The sequence below is a fragment of the Xiphophorus maculatus genome, chromosome 4, assembly GCF_002775205.1.
Source record: "Xiphophorus maculatus strain JP 163 A chromosome 4, X_maculatus-5.0-male, whole genome shotgun sequence".
NCBI classification, from domain to species: domain Eukaryota; kingdom Metazoa; phylum Chordata; class Actinopteri; order Cyprinodontiformes; family Poeciliidae; genus Xiphophorus; species Xiphophorus maculatus.
The window spans coordinates 11,928,379-11,944,943 of record NC_036446.1 but is presented as its reverse complement, the minus strand read 5'-3'; the positions used below and the strand labels follow the sequence as shown (position 1 = coordinate 11,944,943).

The window sequence follows — 16,565 nt, the reverse complement described above, 5'->3', positions numbered from 1 at the left end:
AAGAAATAATACCTGTCGGCCTATTTCAGTCACCTCTATTTCTTTTTCGGAGAAAGAAATAGGAAAAAGATAACCGGATAACTGTGTACAACTCTATTAAACATATTTAACCCATTACAGATTTCTCTTTAATCTAATTTAAATATTACAGATAATCAAACTAAGACAATCTCTGTAAATACAAATGCAGTTTTAAAATGATGATCTTCTTTAAAGCGATTGTCACTTTGACAAAAGCAAGCATAAACAGACTCGAGCGTATTATAATACCTTGGAGTTGGACTCTGTTTCTGAGTCTGAATCTGCATGATTTGATTGGAAAGAATCTGATTGATTTCATTTCTTAGTTCTATATGACTTGGAGCTGTTTGTCTTATAAAGTGCATTATGTTGACAGCTGTGAAACGCCACAATGTAAATAAACTGATTTGAAAGTAATTGAAACAACAAAAACTCAACCAGAGCTTCTTGTTTGTGGTCACCATTTTGTTTTGTCACTCTATCTGAGCCTGATTAGCAGCTTCATATATAAATTTTCCAGATCCCAGAGGCTGTTTTGCTTCTGTTCAGCTAGGGGGTGAATCTCATGGGATAACAGCATCACTTTGATTTATTGCAACAATAACTCTGATGACACAGCAACGCTGTAAACAAGCGAATGATTTGAACCCCAGTCCTTCGTGAACTGCCAAGTTAATGACACCCTCTGTCTGGGTGTCACAGTTAATCAAGGAATAATATTTTAAACTTTATGCTGCTGTCTATGAGCCAGATTTAAACGTTCTCCGGGAAGCAAACGGTTTTTACCTTGCTGGAGTACGGGCCTGGGATGAGCAGTTTCAGTGCTTGACGCTTCAGCTCTGTCAGACGCGTGTTGCAGTTCTCACACCATATCACCCTTTCACTTCCAGGTGAACTTCCACTCCCTGAGGCCGGCGATCCTGTCCCAAAACCCGGAGAGCCACCGAGAGAACCCGGTGATCCAGTGCCAATCCCTGGGGAAATGGTTCCTGGAGATCCAGAGAAGGATCCTGGCGATGAGATCCCCGAGCCTGGGGAAGGGGTACCAGTGGAGCTGGGCATGGACCCTGCTCCCTCTGGCGCTGGACGAGTGCCGGAGCGGCTGGTTTCCTCGTAGGCCTTCCGGCACCATGTGTCCGGGAAAATGGAGGCCGATTTTGTTGGGGAGGAGTCGGGCATCTGTGAGAATGAATAGATAGTTTCACTGTTAGGAAAAACATACTATATCTTAAAGGTGAACAGGTTTAAGATATAGTATAGTATAGTAGTAAGATATAGTAACCTTGAACAGGTTAGGAAAGGTCTGTGGGCTAAATTAAACATGTTCCTTACATTTTTTGTACAAAATCATTCTTAGACAATGAGGTTTTAATGTGTTCAGTCCTGAATATTTTGAACTCCTTTCAGATTGAGCTGTTTTAGGACCTCTTGTCACTTTAAATCCAAATAAGCTGCTACTGGCCAGACCCCCCACCTCAACGTTTACACTCAAACAGATATGACAACAGTACATCTTTGAAAAGCAGAAGTGGAGCCTCATGCACAACCACCAAGAATGCAGCAAGTGGTTTCTGGATGGTAAGGCAACAACAAAACATTTGTCTTTTCCAGCAGCCATTGTACAGTGCAGTGGTAAAACCAACTGACCAAACATGCTGGAGCTCAGTTTGGGTTGCCAGGTAATGGGGCTGGAATTGGCTGGGGTTGCTGGGTAACGATGCAGTGCCTGTTGACTGTTTGGGACTCATTTTCCAAACACCAAAAAACATCAACTTATTGCCAGAAGATGAGTGTACAGGTGTTTTTTTTCTTAGTGATTAGTCTGTTTCTAGAAGCAACTGAGACTCAAATCGAAGTACAAAAATGTGTGAAAAGTGAATTTTGCATAATAGATCCCGCTTTAAAACACGGTGAATATAAATGCAAGAGGTTGCTCAGGGACAGGAACGTAATGTTAAGGTCGACCTAAAGGTGAGAGCAGATGGCCTGTTTTAAGCTGTTGCCCTTTTGCTAGCAAGGCAAAACAATGAGGCTCTTCTTTTTTCTTGAACAAGCAGAGCAGCGCTACTAACATTTCTGAGTGCACAGTATAAATCTGAATAAGTTATAAATTGAATAAAAGCTACTATCTACTGCATGTTTTACACATTTTGCTGGCGAATGCAGATGATAATTAGCTGTCTTTCTTTACAGCAACAATCTTCCCTGGTCTGAATCTTCACTAACTTGAATTCTCAGAGGGAACGGCTGAATTTTCTCTAGGGACTCCAGCTTCCTCCCACAGTTCACAAAACATGTATGTTCAGTTAATTGGCTGTTCTAAATTGAGCTAAGCAGTGTGTGTGGATTTCTTTGTCGGTCCTCTAATATACTTGCAACATGTCCAGGCCTCTTACCCATAAACTGCATGAATAATATGACCTCTCTGTGCCTCTAAATGAGAAAAAGTGGGCCAAGTAAATGAATCAGTGTGTGAATATAAATAAATGAGTATTAACAGCTTAAGACAGCAACACTGACTAAAAGCAATCAGCTGTCCAATTATCTGTTGATCAACTCTGATCAGGAATTGGCACATCCAACTCAAAGAAATCTGATTTATTAAATGCATCAAAACTAAGAATTCCCACAATCTTTGGCACATATGTGCACCAAACAACAGCTTCTACATTGATGTTTGGGCCATGTGCTTGGATGCATAAATAAAGATAAAAACCAGAAAAAATGAAATATGAAAGAATATCTCATGATTGAGGCAGCTAAAATTTGGGACATATCATGACAGATATTAATTTCCACTTATCAAAGATCAGGTTGCAGGGTTTGCACACCCCAGATATTCTTCTCCCCTATCATTCCTGGAGAGCCCTAGGTGTTTCCATACCAGAAGAGACGTAAAGTCTCTCCGGCACGATTTGGGTCTGCGCTGGAGTCTTCTACTCCCAATGGGGAAAGCCTGGTTAACCTCCAAACGGAGGCACCCAGGAGACATCCTAAACAGATGCCTGAACTCTCACTGGATTCATTCCGTCTCAGGTGGGAAAACTGAGACAATCATTGTGGCAAACATTGCCAAGGTAATGAAACAACTTCCCTGTGGCAGGGTGCCAGAAGTGAAAAATATTTATCCAGAGGCACTGCCAGCTATGGACATTCAGGGGCTTTTGTTGTTGATGCATTTCTTTAAGATCAGTTGGAAAAGTAGACCAAGATTGTGATCCTAATTTTTAGAAAAAGAGAGAGTCTTCCACTTATCTTTCTACCTCAACAAATTCCCTTGTAGAATGTTAGAAATGCTGAACCTTGGTTCAAGGAGGAATGGGGTTTCTTATGTGGACTAGATCTTTACCTTTGCAGGATTTCTGAGGGGTCTGTCTTTTTGGCTCTATAGGGTTTGGTCCACTGAAGCTTTTTTGTTGGTGCTGCTGCAGTTACATGGAAAACAGGGATGATTGTAAAGACTTGGTTGTATGACCAAAGCAAGAACTGTTAGCTTATTCTCAGCACAAAGCTGAAATTTTTCCCAGAGTATGTTGGGGGATCAACCAGGGCTGCCACTTGTCTCCAGTCCTATTTGTTGTATTTATGAGCACAATTTCAAGCCTTAGTAGTGGAGAGAAGAATGTCTGGTCTGGTTGTGAGATATTTGAGTTTTATTTTTCTGTTGCAGATGACGTGGTTCTATCAGCATCTTTGGACTTAGTTCTGACTATTCTCATCTTTTCCAGTTCTGAACCAGCAAAAGGTGGACCTCTCCCTCCAGGTTTTGGCTAAGTCCCTGACTCTAGAGGAGGAGTTAATGTATCTTGGAGTCTTGTTCATGATGAATGGTAGAGTGAAGAGGGAGGTAAATGGGAGCTTTGGGTATTGAGTCGCAGCTCCTCACCAAAAAAATAGCAGTACATTACACAAAATTCAAGTTATTGCAAACTGGTCTGACTTAGTAATGTGAACAACTGAGTCTCATGAGCTGAGAAGTGGATCTTTCGAGGTTGCGTTAGACATTCTGGTATAGTGGCTGCAGGGCCACTAATTCTACAGCCATAAAAAAGCAGCTATGTATAAAAATGATGGGCGGGGAAGTGGCGAGGCTGCTGTATTATGATCAAACCCTGTGCAATAAATTGAAGCTAATTGCAGATGAGCCAGAGACACAGGTGTGAGAGTGAGAATAACACCTGACTTGGCAGTGATGATTAAAGAGACGCAGCATGATGAATTTAAACCCACTGATGTGACACTATGAGCAGTGATGTGTGAACTATGCATGGACACAAACCTAATGAGAGCTGTCATCAGGTTGTATATTTATGACCAGCTAAAGATGGAAGAAAGCTGCACTTCAATGTAGTGGGTGGTGCAGTGAATGGATGATAAGTTTTTAGATTTTCCAGGTTTGCACAAAGAAGCACCAACTCATCTGGAATTTTAAAATAAAAAACCTACCCCATGTTTTCTGCTCCGGCTGCTCCTCTCCCTAGTCCCCGACAGTGAAGTCATATTGTAGGTAATAGGAGGGGGAGAAGGAGGAGGAGAGGAGAAATAACCTCTTCTGCCGCTTCACATTCAAAAAACAAACCGCTGGATCGATTTCAATTAACTGCACGCCCCAGTAGGTCGCTCGTCTCGGTCTTGAGGTACACCTCACGCCGTACTCAGACGCATGTGGTGAGAGGTGTGATCCCCATCAAGCTGCAAGGAAAACAAACCCGGCTCCTTTGGTGAAAATTGAGCCAGAAATAGTTGCAGCGCAGAGAAAAGATGCACAAGTCATGCGGCAGATTGAGCTCCGCACTGAATGAGGCTCTGTGGCTCTCTGCTCAGCGCGCTGGAGTGGCACCGCGCTCAGCCCTGCCCGTCTCCATTAGCGGTGCATCTCAACCCGCTCAGGTAGATCGAACACCTCCAGGGTGAAGTCCACCGTGAAAATCACAAAACATGATCAACACATGTTAGAATGGGTAGCATCCGACTAAAAAAACACCTCAGCGACGAGAGTCTGCGTGCGCCTCGCTTTTGGGACTTTAAATGGACCCATGCGCAACCTCCTGTTGACTTCACGACGCTCCGCACTCTGCTGCAGACAGCAGTGGACTAAGGATACTGGAGCGAGACGCACATCTGGATGAGGGCGGGGCCAACCTGCCCCTCGTCGACCTTAGGCCAATCACACGTCCAGAGGTTCCAGCTGAGTGGCATCTGGACTGCATGCGTCAGAGAGAGAAAAACCCAACTATATATAAATATATTCATGTTCTGTGTCTACTGTCTAGACACCTGAAAAATATGGAAAACCTTTGCATTTGGAGGACTTTAATTTATCTCAGAATATGTCAGTTTTAGATCACTAGTAATCATTGTGTGTAATAATAAAAATAATAATGATAATGTGTATGCAGTATTGAGTGGAAGTGTTCACGAGTGTGGACTGCTCCATCACAACTCTGCTGCTGCTGTGCTAGGAGCTCCAGACTTCATGCCAAAACTTCTGTTTAATTATCCTGATTCCACCTTATGAAGATCAAGAGATCTCTGCTGGAGGATAAATCTTAATTGATTTGCATTGCAGAGAAGACCCCTGTGTTCAACTACTCCCCCCCCCAAACGTGATCAGTAGATGAGCAGATACACAGTGCCCTCCGCAGGCAATGTGGGATTATTACTGGTTAAAAACACATCCGGTGGGGAAAAGGACTGTACTGTTGAACTAATTATAAATTAAAAGTGTAATGCGAAATATTTCAGCCACAAAGAGAAAAATTTACATATATAGGAATCTTTTCTTAAAATAAAATATAAATCTTTTTTTTTTTTTAAATCACAGTTATTCCAAATATTTTGCTGATCCTCTTCTTAATTCAGTCCTTAAAACACAAAACAAAACCAAAGATAATGTGGAAGGTGTTTGCATGTTTTATCATTTTCAAAATGAAACACTAACTTAACTTGCTTGGGAATGAAAAGAGTCAATTCCCAAATGTCTGATCAGGTCTTTTTTGTCCGTATTACTGCATCAGAGCAGTTTGTCATGGAGGAGATCTCTGTAGTACCAGTACCAGGTCTGGTGTCTCCCACTTTCAGGTCGACTGTACTTCTTAGATTTTCTATGGAGTTTAGGTCAAACATGTTTGCTGGCCAATGAAGTTCAGTGATACTGTGGTCACTAAGGAGGATATTTGTACTTTTGGCAGATTGTGCAGGTGCCCAGTTCTGCTGGAAAATTAATGATCTTCATAAACTTTGCCAGCAAAGAGAAGTATTTAGTGCTCTTCCTAAATGGGACTTTTTGTATGTCCAAATGAAATACAGAATGTACTTTCATGTGAAAAGAGGACTTTGGACAACAAGCAACAGCCAAGCTCATTAGCCCAGGGAAGGTGCTTCTGGTTCAGGAGTGACTTAACAGAGGAAATGCAACCATTGTCACCCATATCCTGATATGTTAGAGTGTGATGACTTTTGAAGCATTGACTCCAGCTGCAATTATTGCTTTGTGTATATTTTCTGAACAGTTGTCCAGGCTGTTTATGCATGGTTCTTCCACTTAACTTTCCGTTAATACACTTGGATGCAGCATTTCTTTTTTTAGCAATGATTCTTTGTCACAAAAATAGTTGTATCTTAAAAATCTTTATTTATTAAACATTTATGTGAAAATTAGTTTCAGATTTCAGTGAGCTGAGCCATAATACTGTATATAAAAATATCACTCTGGATATCAGAGCTTCTCTTTTTGGATTTATATACTGACCTCAACTTTTTGATATTATCCATTTTACTTAGACATATTTGCATTGTCTCTGTCTATATGAAGCAAAAGTTACATAAATTATGTGCTGCAATGAGGCTTATTTGTTATATTAAAAGTACATTTAAAAAGTCCTTTAAGCAGGAATTTTAACATAGAGACCTAGAGGCCTGATTTTGTTTTCTTCAAATCTTAAATGTTGGGTTTTCAACGTCTGTAAGTAAAAAATTACCATGATCAACAAAAATAAAGGCTTAAAACATCCATCTCAGTGTAATTAATCTATATAGTGTGTTTTACTTTGTCAGTTGAGTTTCTGCTATAAATAAGTTTTTGTAATTTACATAATATGAGTGTAATTTTAAAGAAAATTTTCAAAAATACAATTCAAACCAGCTGTTATTTGTCCTCCGGACCGCTAGGGGGCGGTGGGTTAATTCTCTAAGATCACTTCACAGCCCGCGAATGGAAACAAGAGTCATGTCTTGTTCCAAACAGGAATTTGTGTTGATATCGCGTTGCTTTCGGTTTTCCGTGTAGTATTTAGCTAGTTTTCAGCACTTTGTTTTTCTACCTATTGTAACCTAAGCAGTAAGCAGTAAATATGAGCAGGCACTGGGACGCATGATGGCTCTCGGTTTCTGAACAATCACAGCTTTTTCGGTGAGTTTCAATCTCTAGCTAATTTTGTTACTGTTGGCAGTTGGCTTATGTTTTGATATCCCACCTCTTGCTTTGCGCAAGTTATTCGTACGTTATTATCTCACCTTTTAGCTTCAAATGGTAGTGCTATACGTTGAAGCCTTGTGCAATAAAAATATCAGCAGACGTTTATGGGTTGGTGTGGCGCATTTTCAAAATATAACTAGCTTGTTTTGCATGTTATTTCGTTGTTTGTATGCATTTTTTAATCTGAATATGATCTTAATGCTTGCTTATTATTCAACTGCAGATCTTGCTTGTTTTGACACATGGTAGTAAACAAAGCTGCGTTTGTAAAATGCCCGTCATTTTACAAAGAGTTGGACAACATATTTAACATGAATTCACCGGTGTACAATTTATTGCTTAATAATTTCTCTATTCATTTCTTTATCTGTCTGTCAACTTTATTGTTACAAAGGAAATTCATGTTGCCCGGGTGAATGACATTTCCTCTGGTAATGTCGCTTCTGTACGCATGTTCATCTGTCTGCCAACAAAGTCAAAGCATATCATTTCAATGAGAGGAGCACACTGCGCCACACAACAATGAGAGGTACAACATTTAATCTTCTGCATTGTCCAGGTTGTCCTGTTTCAAAGCTGTTTTGACTCAACTGTTTATTGGTTGTTCTGATTTGAGGCTATCTTTGTATTATCTTCCAGGGAGACCTCGTAAAATAAGGAAAAGCGACTCCAAAGAGTCACCCGTCTTTAATAAGATCCTGTCTCCCCCGGCTGCAGAAGTGTCCATTTTTGATAATCTCTCCAATCTCAGCTTGCCTGCTTTGGAATCTGAACCGATTACACCCAGGAGATGCAGGGGACGAAAGAAACGGACACAAGAAGCCATCAGTGTGACTTCAACGCCTGTGCACCGCTCCTCCACATCCAACATTTCACTCTCCTCTCCCAGAGCTGATGAAGAGCCGCTGGAGTATGCTGAATTTAACACTCAACCTAAGGTGAGGTGTGAAGTAAATTTTTACTGAGAGATGCTTTCTAATTTGTTCAATTTAGCCATTTTTATAGCTTTAGAGTTGCACTGTGCATCTTTTGATTTGGAAAATCAAAATAATAGTTTTGGTTGTTTGTTGTTTTGTTTTTTTTATCTCTTAAGGCATTATATTAATACAAAGGGATGGGTAATATGGCCCTGACATTTTATAGCAGTTTTGATTACAGTAACCAGAAAAGTGAAGATAAAAAATAATTTTAAAAAACCCTTCTTATGTTATCTTTCTAAGAAGAAATCAGAAAAAGTGGTATTGGCAAATCAACACTTTATGAAAACCAGAGAGTGGAAAATAACCACTTGGTTGTCTATTATCTATTTTACCATGGGAAAGGATAGCTATTGATCTGAAAGGGTTCACTAATTCTTCTTCAATATGCATCCAGCTCAGTTTTCTTTCTCCCTTTTCAAAATATTTGGACAACCTAGACATTTCAAATGCGAGATTATATAGCCTTACGTTAGGGAGGGCCATGCACACCACATTTTCTTAATGCTAATTCTGGGTTTCTTCTTGTCCCAAAGGAAGTCCTTAACATAAGTCTCATACTGTTTGTAAACCCTGGTGGGATGTCAACAGGCACCATCATGGACACATAATTGAATAATGGGGCTATCACCATTTTTGTTACATTCACCTTTCCCCAAAAAGAAAGTTTCAATTTTGTCTATTTAGCAAGATTAGTTTTTATCTGGCTGAAAAAGCGGTTTCACATTCAGTAGCATTATTTCCTCTACATTCGAGTGAAGTCGCATACCCAGATATTTCTTACCCGAGGGAACTCACTTAAAGTTAAGTGGTGTAATATCATTTGAGTGACATGTTTAATATAGCATCTTTTTTATTTTTTACCCCTCCAGGGGGTCTTTTTGTGGGCTCTAGTGTCCCTTATATGATAGTAGGCTGACAGGAAACGGGGAAGGAGAGGGGGGAAGACATGCGGCAAATGTCGTCGGGTCCGGGAGTCGAACCCGCGACGGCCGCGTCAAGGACTCAAGGCCTCAAATACGGGTCGCGCTAACCGCTACGCCACCACGGCACGCCCTAATATAGCATCTTTTTATGTTGCTGCAGACTCCAGAGGACGATCCACCATGCCACAAATCAAAACCTCAAAAAAGAAAGTCTCAAACTTTTCAGCCAAAGCAAAAGAGACAAAGGAGAGCCGTGGAGCAAACCCAGAAAAACGGGACTCCAACAAAGCGTCGGTGTGGAAGGACGCGGAAAAACAAGACTAGAGATGCAAAGGGAAACGGCACTCAACCATCCAAACGCTTGAGGCCGAGGTTTGAGCTGCAGAAGCCTGATACAGCTGAACAAGGTACCGTCTGATGTTTGTCTCAATATACCTAAAATAAACGTCTTAAAGAGCCATGGGCACAGCTAATTGCATATAGCACCTTTTGCTGGTTTCAGATTCAGTTTTAATGGTTCTATATTTAAAAAAATAATTATTTGTCACTGTACAATTTTACATAATTTTGGTGAATACAGGAATGACCTCTGACTCCCGTGTCTTGTCTGCTCTCTAATCCCCAAAAAGATGACTCTTTGCTGTCTTCAGATCTTTCAATTGAACTGAACCATGATGAGGAACAGCTGCCCTCTCTGCCCTTACAAGAAAATGAGAGTGAAGATGAGGAGGAGGAAGATCTGCCAAGTTTCCTGATGCAGAAAAACAATAGTAAGGAGAAAACCGCAGTGGCTGAATGCAAACGATCTCCACAAGAACCGGTCCTAGCGGATTTTTTTATTGCTCACTGTATTGTCTTACAGAACCTCCATCGATCACAGAAGGAGCGTTTGTGTGGGGCAGATGTAGAAATTATCCATACTGGCCTGCGTTGGTAAGGACAAAAACATTAGGAGATACTAAAATATCTCTCGCAGTGAACATTTCTTATTCTAAGCTCAGTTAGTATTAGCAAAGTTGTTTCTATTAATATGTTCCTCAAAATAGTTTGCTGGGATTTTGGGCCGTTCCTCCAGATAGAACCAGTAGGACTGAGTCCTTGCTCCCTCACATCTTAACAGGTCTGCTTAGAAATTTTCCAAGGCCACTACAAACATTGACTTTATTGTCCTTAAGCCACTTTGTAGCTGCTCTGGTTGTGTGTTTGTGGTCTTTGACTCATTTGTACCCAGACTTTGACTTCCTGGTTTATTGAGATGTTGTCTCAGTATTTCCACATATGGTCATTTCCTCATGCTGCTATTTTCTATTTTTGGAGTTGCTCTAGACCCTCCTGCAGCTGAACACCCCCAACAGATGATGCTGCCACCTAGAGCTGTGATAAATGGTTATTTTAGTAATCGAGCATTCTATCGATTATTCATACAATTAATCGAGTTATCAAATAAAGATTTGATAAAGTAAATTCTACCATGACTGCAGCGTTACTATTGGATATCAACATTGAACCAATTTTTATATTTGTGCATCCTGAACAATAACATCCCTGTAGTTTAGAAAATTAACCTGCATCCATAATAGCTAAATTTTCCAGTTAATCTGGACAAAATTCTACAAAAATATGAAATTATATTAAATTGAATAATAAAGCAGCAGACTCACAGATGCTTATAAAAAATGGTTTGCAACTTTTTTATTCCAAATGTGGCTACGGTATTTAAGCGCTTTGATTTTCAGTGTAATAAGACCGCATGTCATGTCTTTACAAATAGGTTTTGGAGCAATGGCTTCTGCCTCTCTGAGTTTCCTTCCAGCCCATGTGTTGTTATAATTGCTTGAATAAATGAACAGGACAGCATTTGAAAACGTTGGTGTACCCTAATAAAGCCCAGAAAAACACACCTCTAACTACTTAACATTTCTGATGTTTTTGGATCTGTTGTGTTTTGTTTTCTGCAGGTAAAAAATGTGAACCGACGACAGAAGAAAGCAAGTGTCATGTTTGTTGACCAGGCGTTCACAGGGATTCAGAAACAAAAGGGGTAGGAACAAAAATCAGCTTTTTTTCAATGCCATTTGCTCATTACTCATTTCATCCTGTAAATGCATCTTTTCTGAAATGTTATTGAGCGAAACATTAATGATTTTTCTGAATATTTCTTTCAAATGTTGTTCTTGAAGGTTTACATTGCCTCTGAAAACCTTGAAACCCTTTGACTGTGAAGAAGCAGATGAGCTGATGGTAAGCTCTGTTCAAACACCACTGACTGATTTGTGAAGATTGTGTTTTCCTGACACTTTGTTTCTTCTCTAGCAAAAAGCCAAAGAGTCATATGAGGCTGCTATTACATGGTCCTTGGAGTTTATAGAGGACTACAGGATGCGCATTGGTCAGTAGGAATTACAGTAATAACTATAGTCTGCCTTGCTAATCTTCAAGTGCATTAGATTAAAAACAAAAACAGGAAGTATAAGTATAGAAGCATCCGAATAAAAGTATGAAGTGAATTTCATAGGTGAGAAACCAAAGTGCGTTTCTACGACCCGTAGAGTGGCAGAGCAGAAATCAGACTGGAGTTTAACAAAACGTTTTTTGTTTGAGGTGATGTTGAAGGCCTTTGTTTTCTACTTTCTCCAGTCCTTGGGAAATGGATGTAGATAGTCTTTTGACTTTCACATTTTATGTAAACATTGTTTTTTCTTTGGGGCATGCCGTGGTGGTGTAGTGGTTAGCGCGACCCGTATTTGGAGGGACACTAGAGCCCACAAAAAGACCCCCTGGAGGGGCTAAAAAAAACAACATTGTTTTTCTTTGTGAATTATTACTTAGCATGTGTCCTTCTCTGTTTTACTTCCAGCATGCGGCTCATTTTCAGGCTCCTTCATTGAGTATTGTAATCATGACATGAGTAAGTTTCTTCATCAGACAGCGACGCCTTCGCAGACATCTGACGCTGTAATGCTGATCACTGTTACTGTTTGCAATAGGTTATCCGGTGAGGAGGAAGTATCCGCAGGCTGCCTCAGAGAGACTAACCATCACCAGTAGTGTCATAATGGAGGAACCGTGTGAACATCACCAGGAGGACCGTGTTAGTGAGAAGTATAAAGATGTTTCCACTTGCTCCAAGAGGCTGCTGCCAGACCGAACTCATGCTGCCCATAACCGAGCCAATGAGAAGCTGGTTCATTTCATTGTCAAGCAGCGGATGGTGGAGAAACATCTCCTGGTAGGATTCTTTATTTCTTTCTTTCTGCTGCTGCTACAGAGGGTCTTCCTTTACATTTCACATCCTTTTTTGTATCTAATGAGGTGGATAGAAGTGGTTTGACCAGTAGACTCTGTACACTCTGCTGAACTGCAGTGCCTTTAAACTTCTGGGTAATTTGGGTTAGCATAAAGCATTATTTCTTTACTGACTTGCATATGAGGAGCACCCTGAACTGAACAAGTAGTTTAACTTAGTCTTTGCTGAAACTATACTATAAGTATCTATTCTGATCTCTGAAAGATGCGCGATACTCCAAAAATCTTAATATTTGAGCATTTTCTTATGGTTCTCTAGAAGTTGTGATACCTGCACACCTTTTAGCTGATGATAGTCGTCCTCCCAGTAAACATGTCATTCATGTGTCTCAGAGGTTTATGAGGTCTGCTTCATACTAACAGCATCCAGTCTTTGTCATCGGGAAATGAACTACCTTTAATCTATAGCTTCAGTCTGTTTTTTTATGTGTGAGATATGCATTAGGGAAGTTGTTCATGGTACACAATATACAATCTGTTTTAAACTGACCAATGTTTCACAATAGTGATTATTGTTTGTTTTTTATTAACAGCATGAAACTGTTCCTCAGCTACCACAGCTTGAACTTTTACATTACTTCCAGCATGAAAGCTCTGCATGCCTCTGGGCTTTATAAAACACATTGTTCTGCAGAAAACTTGTTTGACAATAACTACCGAGCACCTGTGACGAGCATTTACTCAGTTAAAGAGTCACAGTGACTGTTTGTGTTTTTACATGGAGTAACACTAAAGCTAAGTGCATATTAATGCAGTGGGATTCTGATTATGTCTATAGCAGCTTAATGTTAGCTTAAAAAAAATATGTTTTTTTACATATTTGTGACGGTATAGTGTGAGACAGATAATCTGTAAAAAATTGTGTTCCTCTGCATTCTTCCTGTTCTCTACAGCCATCTGCAGAAATACACTGAAGCAACCAATCAGAGCCAGGAGGAGGGTCTTAGCGCTGTCACTCATGCTCGTGTATAGCTAGTTCCACATAAGGCAGCCTGCCATGAAAGCTCAGGCTAGTTAGCATGGCCACCAATGACAACGGTCAATAATGATGGCTGAAACTAACAACCATTTCAGTAATTAATTATTCTGATGATTAATCAATTAATTTGATAAACAACTTCTGCAGATTTTTTTTTAGTTCTCTGAATAAGCGTATTTTGTACAATATTAGAAGTACATAAAATACAAATAATTCAATATCGTTTTTTTTAAAAAAAAGGAAACTAAACATTATTCAGTTATATTGGATTAACTTAATTAGATAGCAAGAGGTGCTTAATAGTATTCTTTTTATTATTATTATTTTTTTTTTTTTACAAAATTTGAACCAGGTGAAGCTAAAACTATGCCACTTGAGTTTATTTTCTTTTTTTAAATGGAAAATGTACATAGATCCATTTTTGTACAGTTTTGGCTTAATTACTGTGTTGTTCTTTCAGCAAATGGCCTTTTTTGACTCTCCAGTTAACGATTAATCTATTACCATATTGACCATTGTTGTACAAATCATTTAATCGTTTCAGCCTATCGTAATCAGTCGATTAAAGTTGTCAGGTTATATCCAAGTTTTGCAAAACATTTTGAAGATTTCATAATATTATTGTCAATGTAATTTAATGTTGTTTAATAGTCTAAAGGCATTTTGAATGTAACTGCATCTGGATCTGAATGCCATCAAACGATCCTATTCTGATTTAGGTCATAGCACAAGAATCTCACTCCAACATCCACCTGGTCAAAATCCTTGACGTTATTGATGATTTGATCATTTCTACTGATGTATTTCTTATTAAACTTATTGCTGATTTAACTGATATCAATGTATTCCAGCAGAACCTTCACCGTTTGTTTTAGTTTCTCGATATTAATCTGCTTGCAGGCCGTGATCCGAGGGCAGCAGGAGTCCAGATGGCTTCGCTCTTTTCTAAGTGCCAAAAGAAGGAGAGTGGTGAACATTTACCTGGAAGATGACCAGCAGCTGGATCGGGTCTACTGGTACCTAAATGAGCTCTACGTCAAAGCTGTGCCCAAATCCCCTCGCCTCGCTGACGTGAAGTTAATGGAGCACGTCCCTTTTGTCCTAGATGTGCTTCTACCAGAGGTAACAGAAGACTCACATTATTGATTACATTTTTGCATGCGTCTCTCTTTTTATTTTTTAACTTGTAATTTTCTTGCAGGCCATCATATATGCCATTGCTGGGGTGGACAATGTTTCAGTCAAAAAGGCAGAAGAGAAGTACCTGAAAGGGCGATGCATTAGTAACAGGTAGGATTTGAGTGTTTTCAAATGCTAAAAGTGTAAAATAAAAATAATATCTTGGCCCATATTTGAAACTGATGAATGATCTTGTCTTCCTTTTTACCTTTTTCTAGAGAAAGGCAAGAGTTTGACCTGATGATTGAACGGCAGATGTGGAGGAAGTCACAGCTTCAGAATACAGGACTTGAATTATTTTCTGACTCTATCAGTTAAAACTGGGAAACAAATTCATTTTTTTAATGTTCTTTTTTATTTTTTATTACTATCCGAAATATTAAAAAAAACTTGCCTCGCAAAACAGTGCAGCATTACAACTTCTTTAATATCCATTATGATTTTAAGCAAGTAAGTATTTTTTTTTTTACACTTTTAATTTAAAAAAGAGGGATATCTATTAAATAACAACATCAAAAATTTCAGAACATTTAAAGAAGCAGCTTGGGTTTTTTTTTCTACATTTGCTTGTGCAAAAATACATATTGAATGAATGCTCGCTGTGTACAAATAAAGCTTTGGCTTCCTCTTTCTGGAAATTTATCTTTGCAGTCATTTAGCAGAAATTTTGTTTAGGAAATCCTTTAAATTTGTTGTTCTTTTTCAATTTCCTTTCTAATAATCTCTTTGAATAACTGTTCTTAATTGATATAGAGGAACACGTGGTATATGATGTCGGATAATTCTCCAAGTTCTCGTCACACTCTAAAGCTTTATCCTGTGTTAAAGTGACTATTATTTGTGGAAACACTGGAAATCTCTGGTTGAGTGAAGGTGGAAAAAGGACCATGTTTTGTTTTTTATTGTAGAAAGTTGTTTTTGTGATCATGCTGTTTGGTTTGAACTGAAGTATTTGCTCTCCTATCATGTGAAACTAATCATAAGACAGACTCAAACGTCCACATGAATAGATCAGACTTGGCCTACAGGGTATTTATCAACAGGAAATGCCTTTGATTTCCTGTTACATATGATTTTCTTGTTGTTTTTGCTCTCTTTTTAAGTGACCTTGAGTGTTATGAAAGGAGCTTTGAAATAAAATGTATTGTTATTAAGTACAAGGAGTATGATAGCAACTCATCTTGGTATAACAACTTTGATAGTCAGAAATTGTTTTGCATTTGCTTTTATGTTTGTGGCCACTATGTTTTTAGACCAGATAATTATCACCTAAGAGTATCTTTCTCCCAAGGGATATTGGGAAGAAGTGAGGTATTTGCATCACATTCAAAGTACAGTGAAAGCGTTAGGATGCAGGGAGGGTATAGGAGAGAAAAACCTGTTAGAACAAGAATTAGGAATTAGGACACTACATACAATAGCACACTATATATGACAAGGAAGTATGAGACAGGGATGTGTGAAAGTTGCCAGGAAGAGGAAATAGTTGAACATGTGGTTTTTAGATCTACAGTTTGCATGGAGAGATTTTGAGGGTGAGGTTGAAGGAACTAAGGTTGCACAGCTAAGGTATAAATATATTTTTAAAGGAAAACGGAGTTCTATTGTAGGGTACAGCTCATATTATGGGCGTATTTTTTTTATGTACACAGAGTTTTAAGAGTTGAAGTTCAGTCTGAGCCATGCTTCGGACCACTAGG

The 16,565-nt window shown here is 39.2% G+C and overlaps 2 protein-coding genes across 6 annotated transcripts in view; one reads left to right on the top strand and one right to left on the bottom strand.

The window, feature by feature from the left end:
* kif26b (kinesin family member 26B) overlaps positions 1-5,111 on the bottom strand; it is a 100,770-nt gene extending 95,659 nt beyond the window's left edge. For all 3 annotated transcript variants that reach the window (XM_014473086.2, XM_023331876.1, XM_023331875.1), the window contains exons 1-2: positions 4,468-5,111; positions 808-1,200 (exon numbers count right to left, since the gene is read on the bottom strand). In XM_014473086.2, the coding sequence (XP_014328572.1) occupies positions 808-1,200; positions 4,468-4,521 (447 nt within the window). In that variant the 5' untranslated portion in view covers positions 4,522-5,111. The remainder of the gene's footprint in view (positions 1-807; positions 1,201-4,467) is intronic.
* Positions 5,112-7,234: 2,123 nt separating this feature from the next.
* LOC102232597 (PWWP domain-containing protein MUM1-like) lies at positions 7,235-15,503 on the top strand. Of its 3 annotated transcripts, none has more exons than XM_023332060.1 (14): positions 7,235-7,432; positions 7,974-8,027; positions 8,138-8,436; positions 9,562-9,808; positions 10,031-10,171; positions 10,264-10,334; positions 11,360-11,442; positions 11,582-11,642; positions 11,715-11,790; positions 12,259-12,309; positions 12,389-12,630; positions 14,587-14,808; positions 14,888-14,976; positions 15,084-15,503. In XM_023332060.1, exons 2-14 carry the CDS (start codon positions 8,021-8,023, stop codon positions 15,181-15,183), a joined length of 1,689 nt encoding a protein of 562 aa, XP_023187828.1. In that variant the 5' UTR covers positions 7,235-7,432; positions 7,974-8,020; the 3' UTR covers positions 15,184-15,503. The 3 variants fall into 3 exon arrangements, with proteins under 3 accessions (XP_023187828.1, XP_023187829.1, XP_023187827.1); XM_023332061.1 differs by having other exon boundaries at positions 7,893-8,027; positions 10,052-10,171; XM_023332059.1 differs by having other exon boundaries at positions 7,893-8,027.
* The last annotated feature ends 1,062 nt before the right edge of the window (positions 15,504-16,565 follow it).

Bases quoted from the DNA above. Each gene is read 5' to 3' on its own strand.
- LOC102232597 (XM_023332060.1), top strand. The intron at 9,809-10,030 runs GTACCGTCTGAT...ATCCCCAAAAAG, and splicing joins GCCTGATACAGCTGAACAAG to ATGACTCTTTGCTGTCTTCA. The intron at 10,335-11,359 runs GTAAGGACAAAA...TGTTTTCTGCAG, and splicing joins ATCCATACTGGCCTGCGTTG to GTAAAAAATGTGAACCGACG.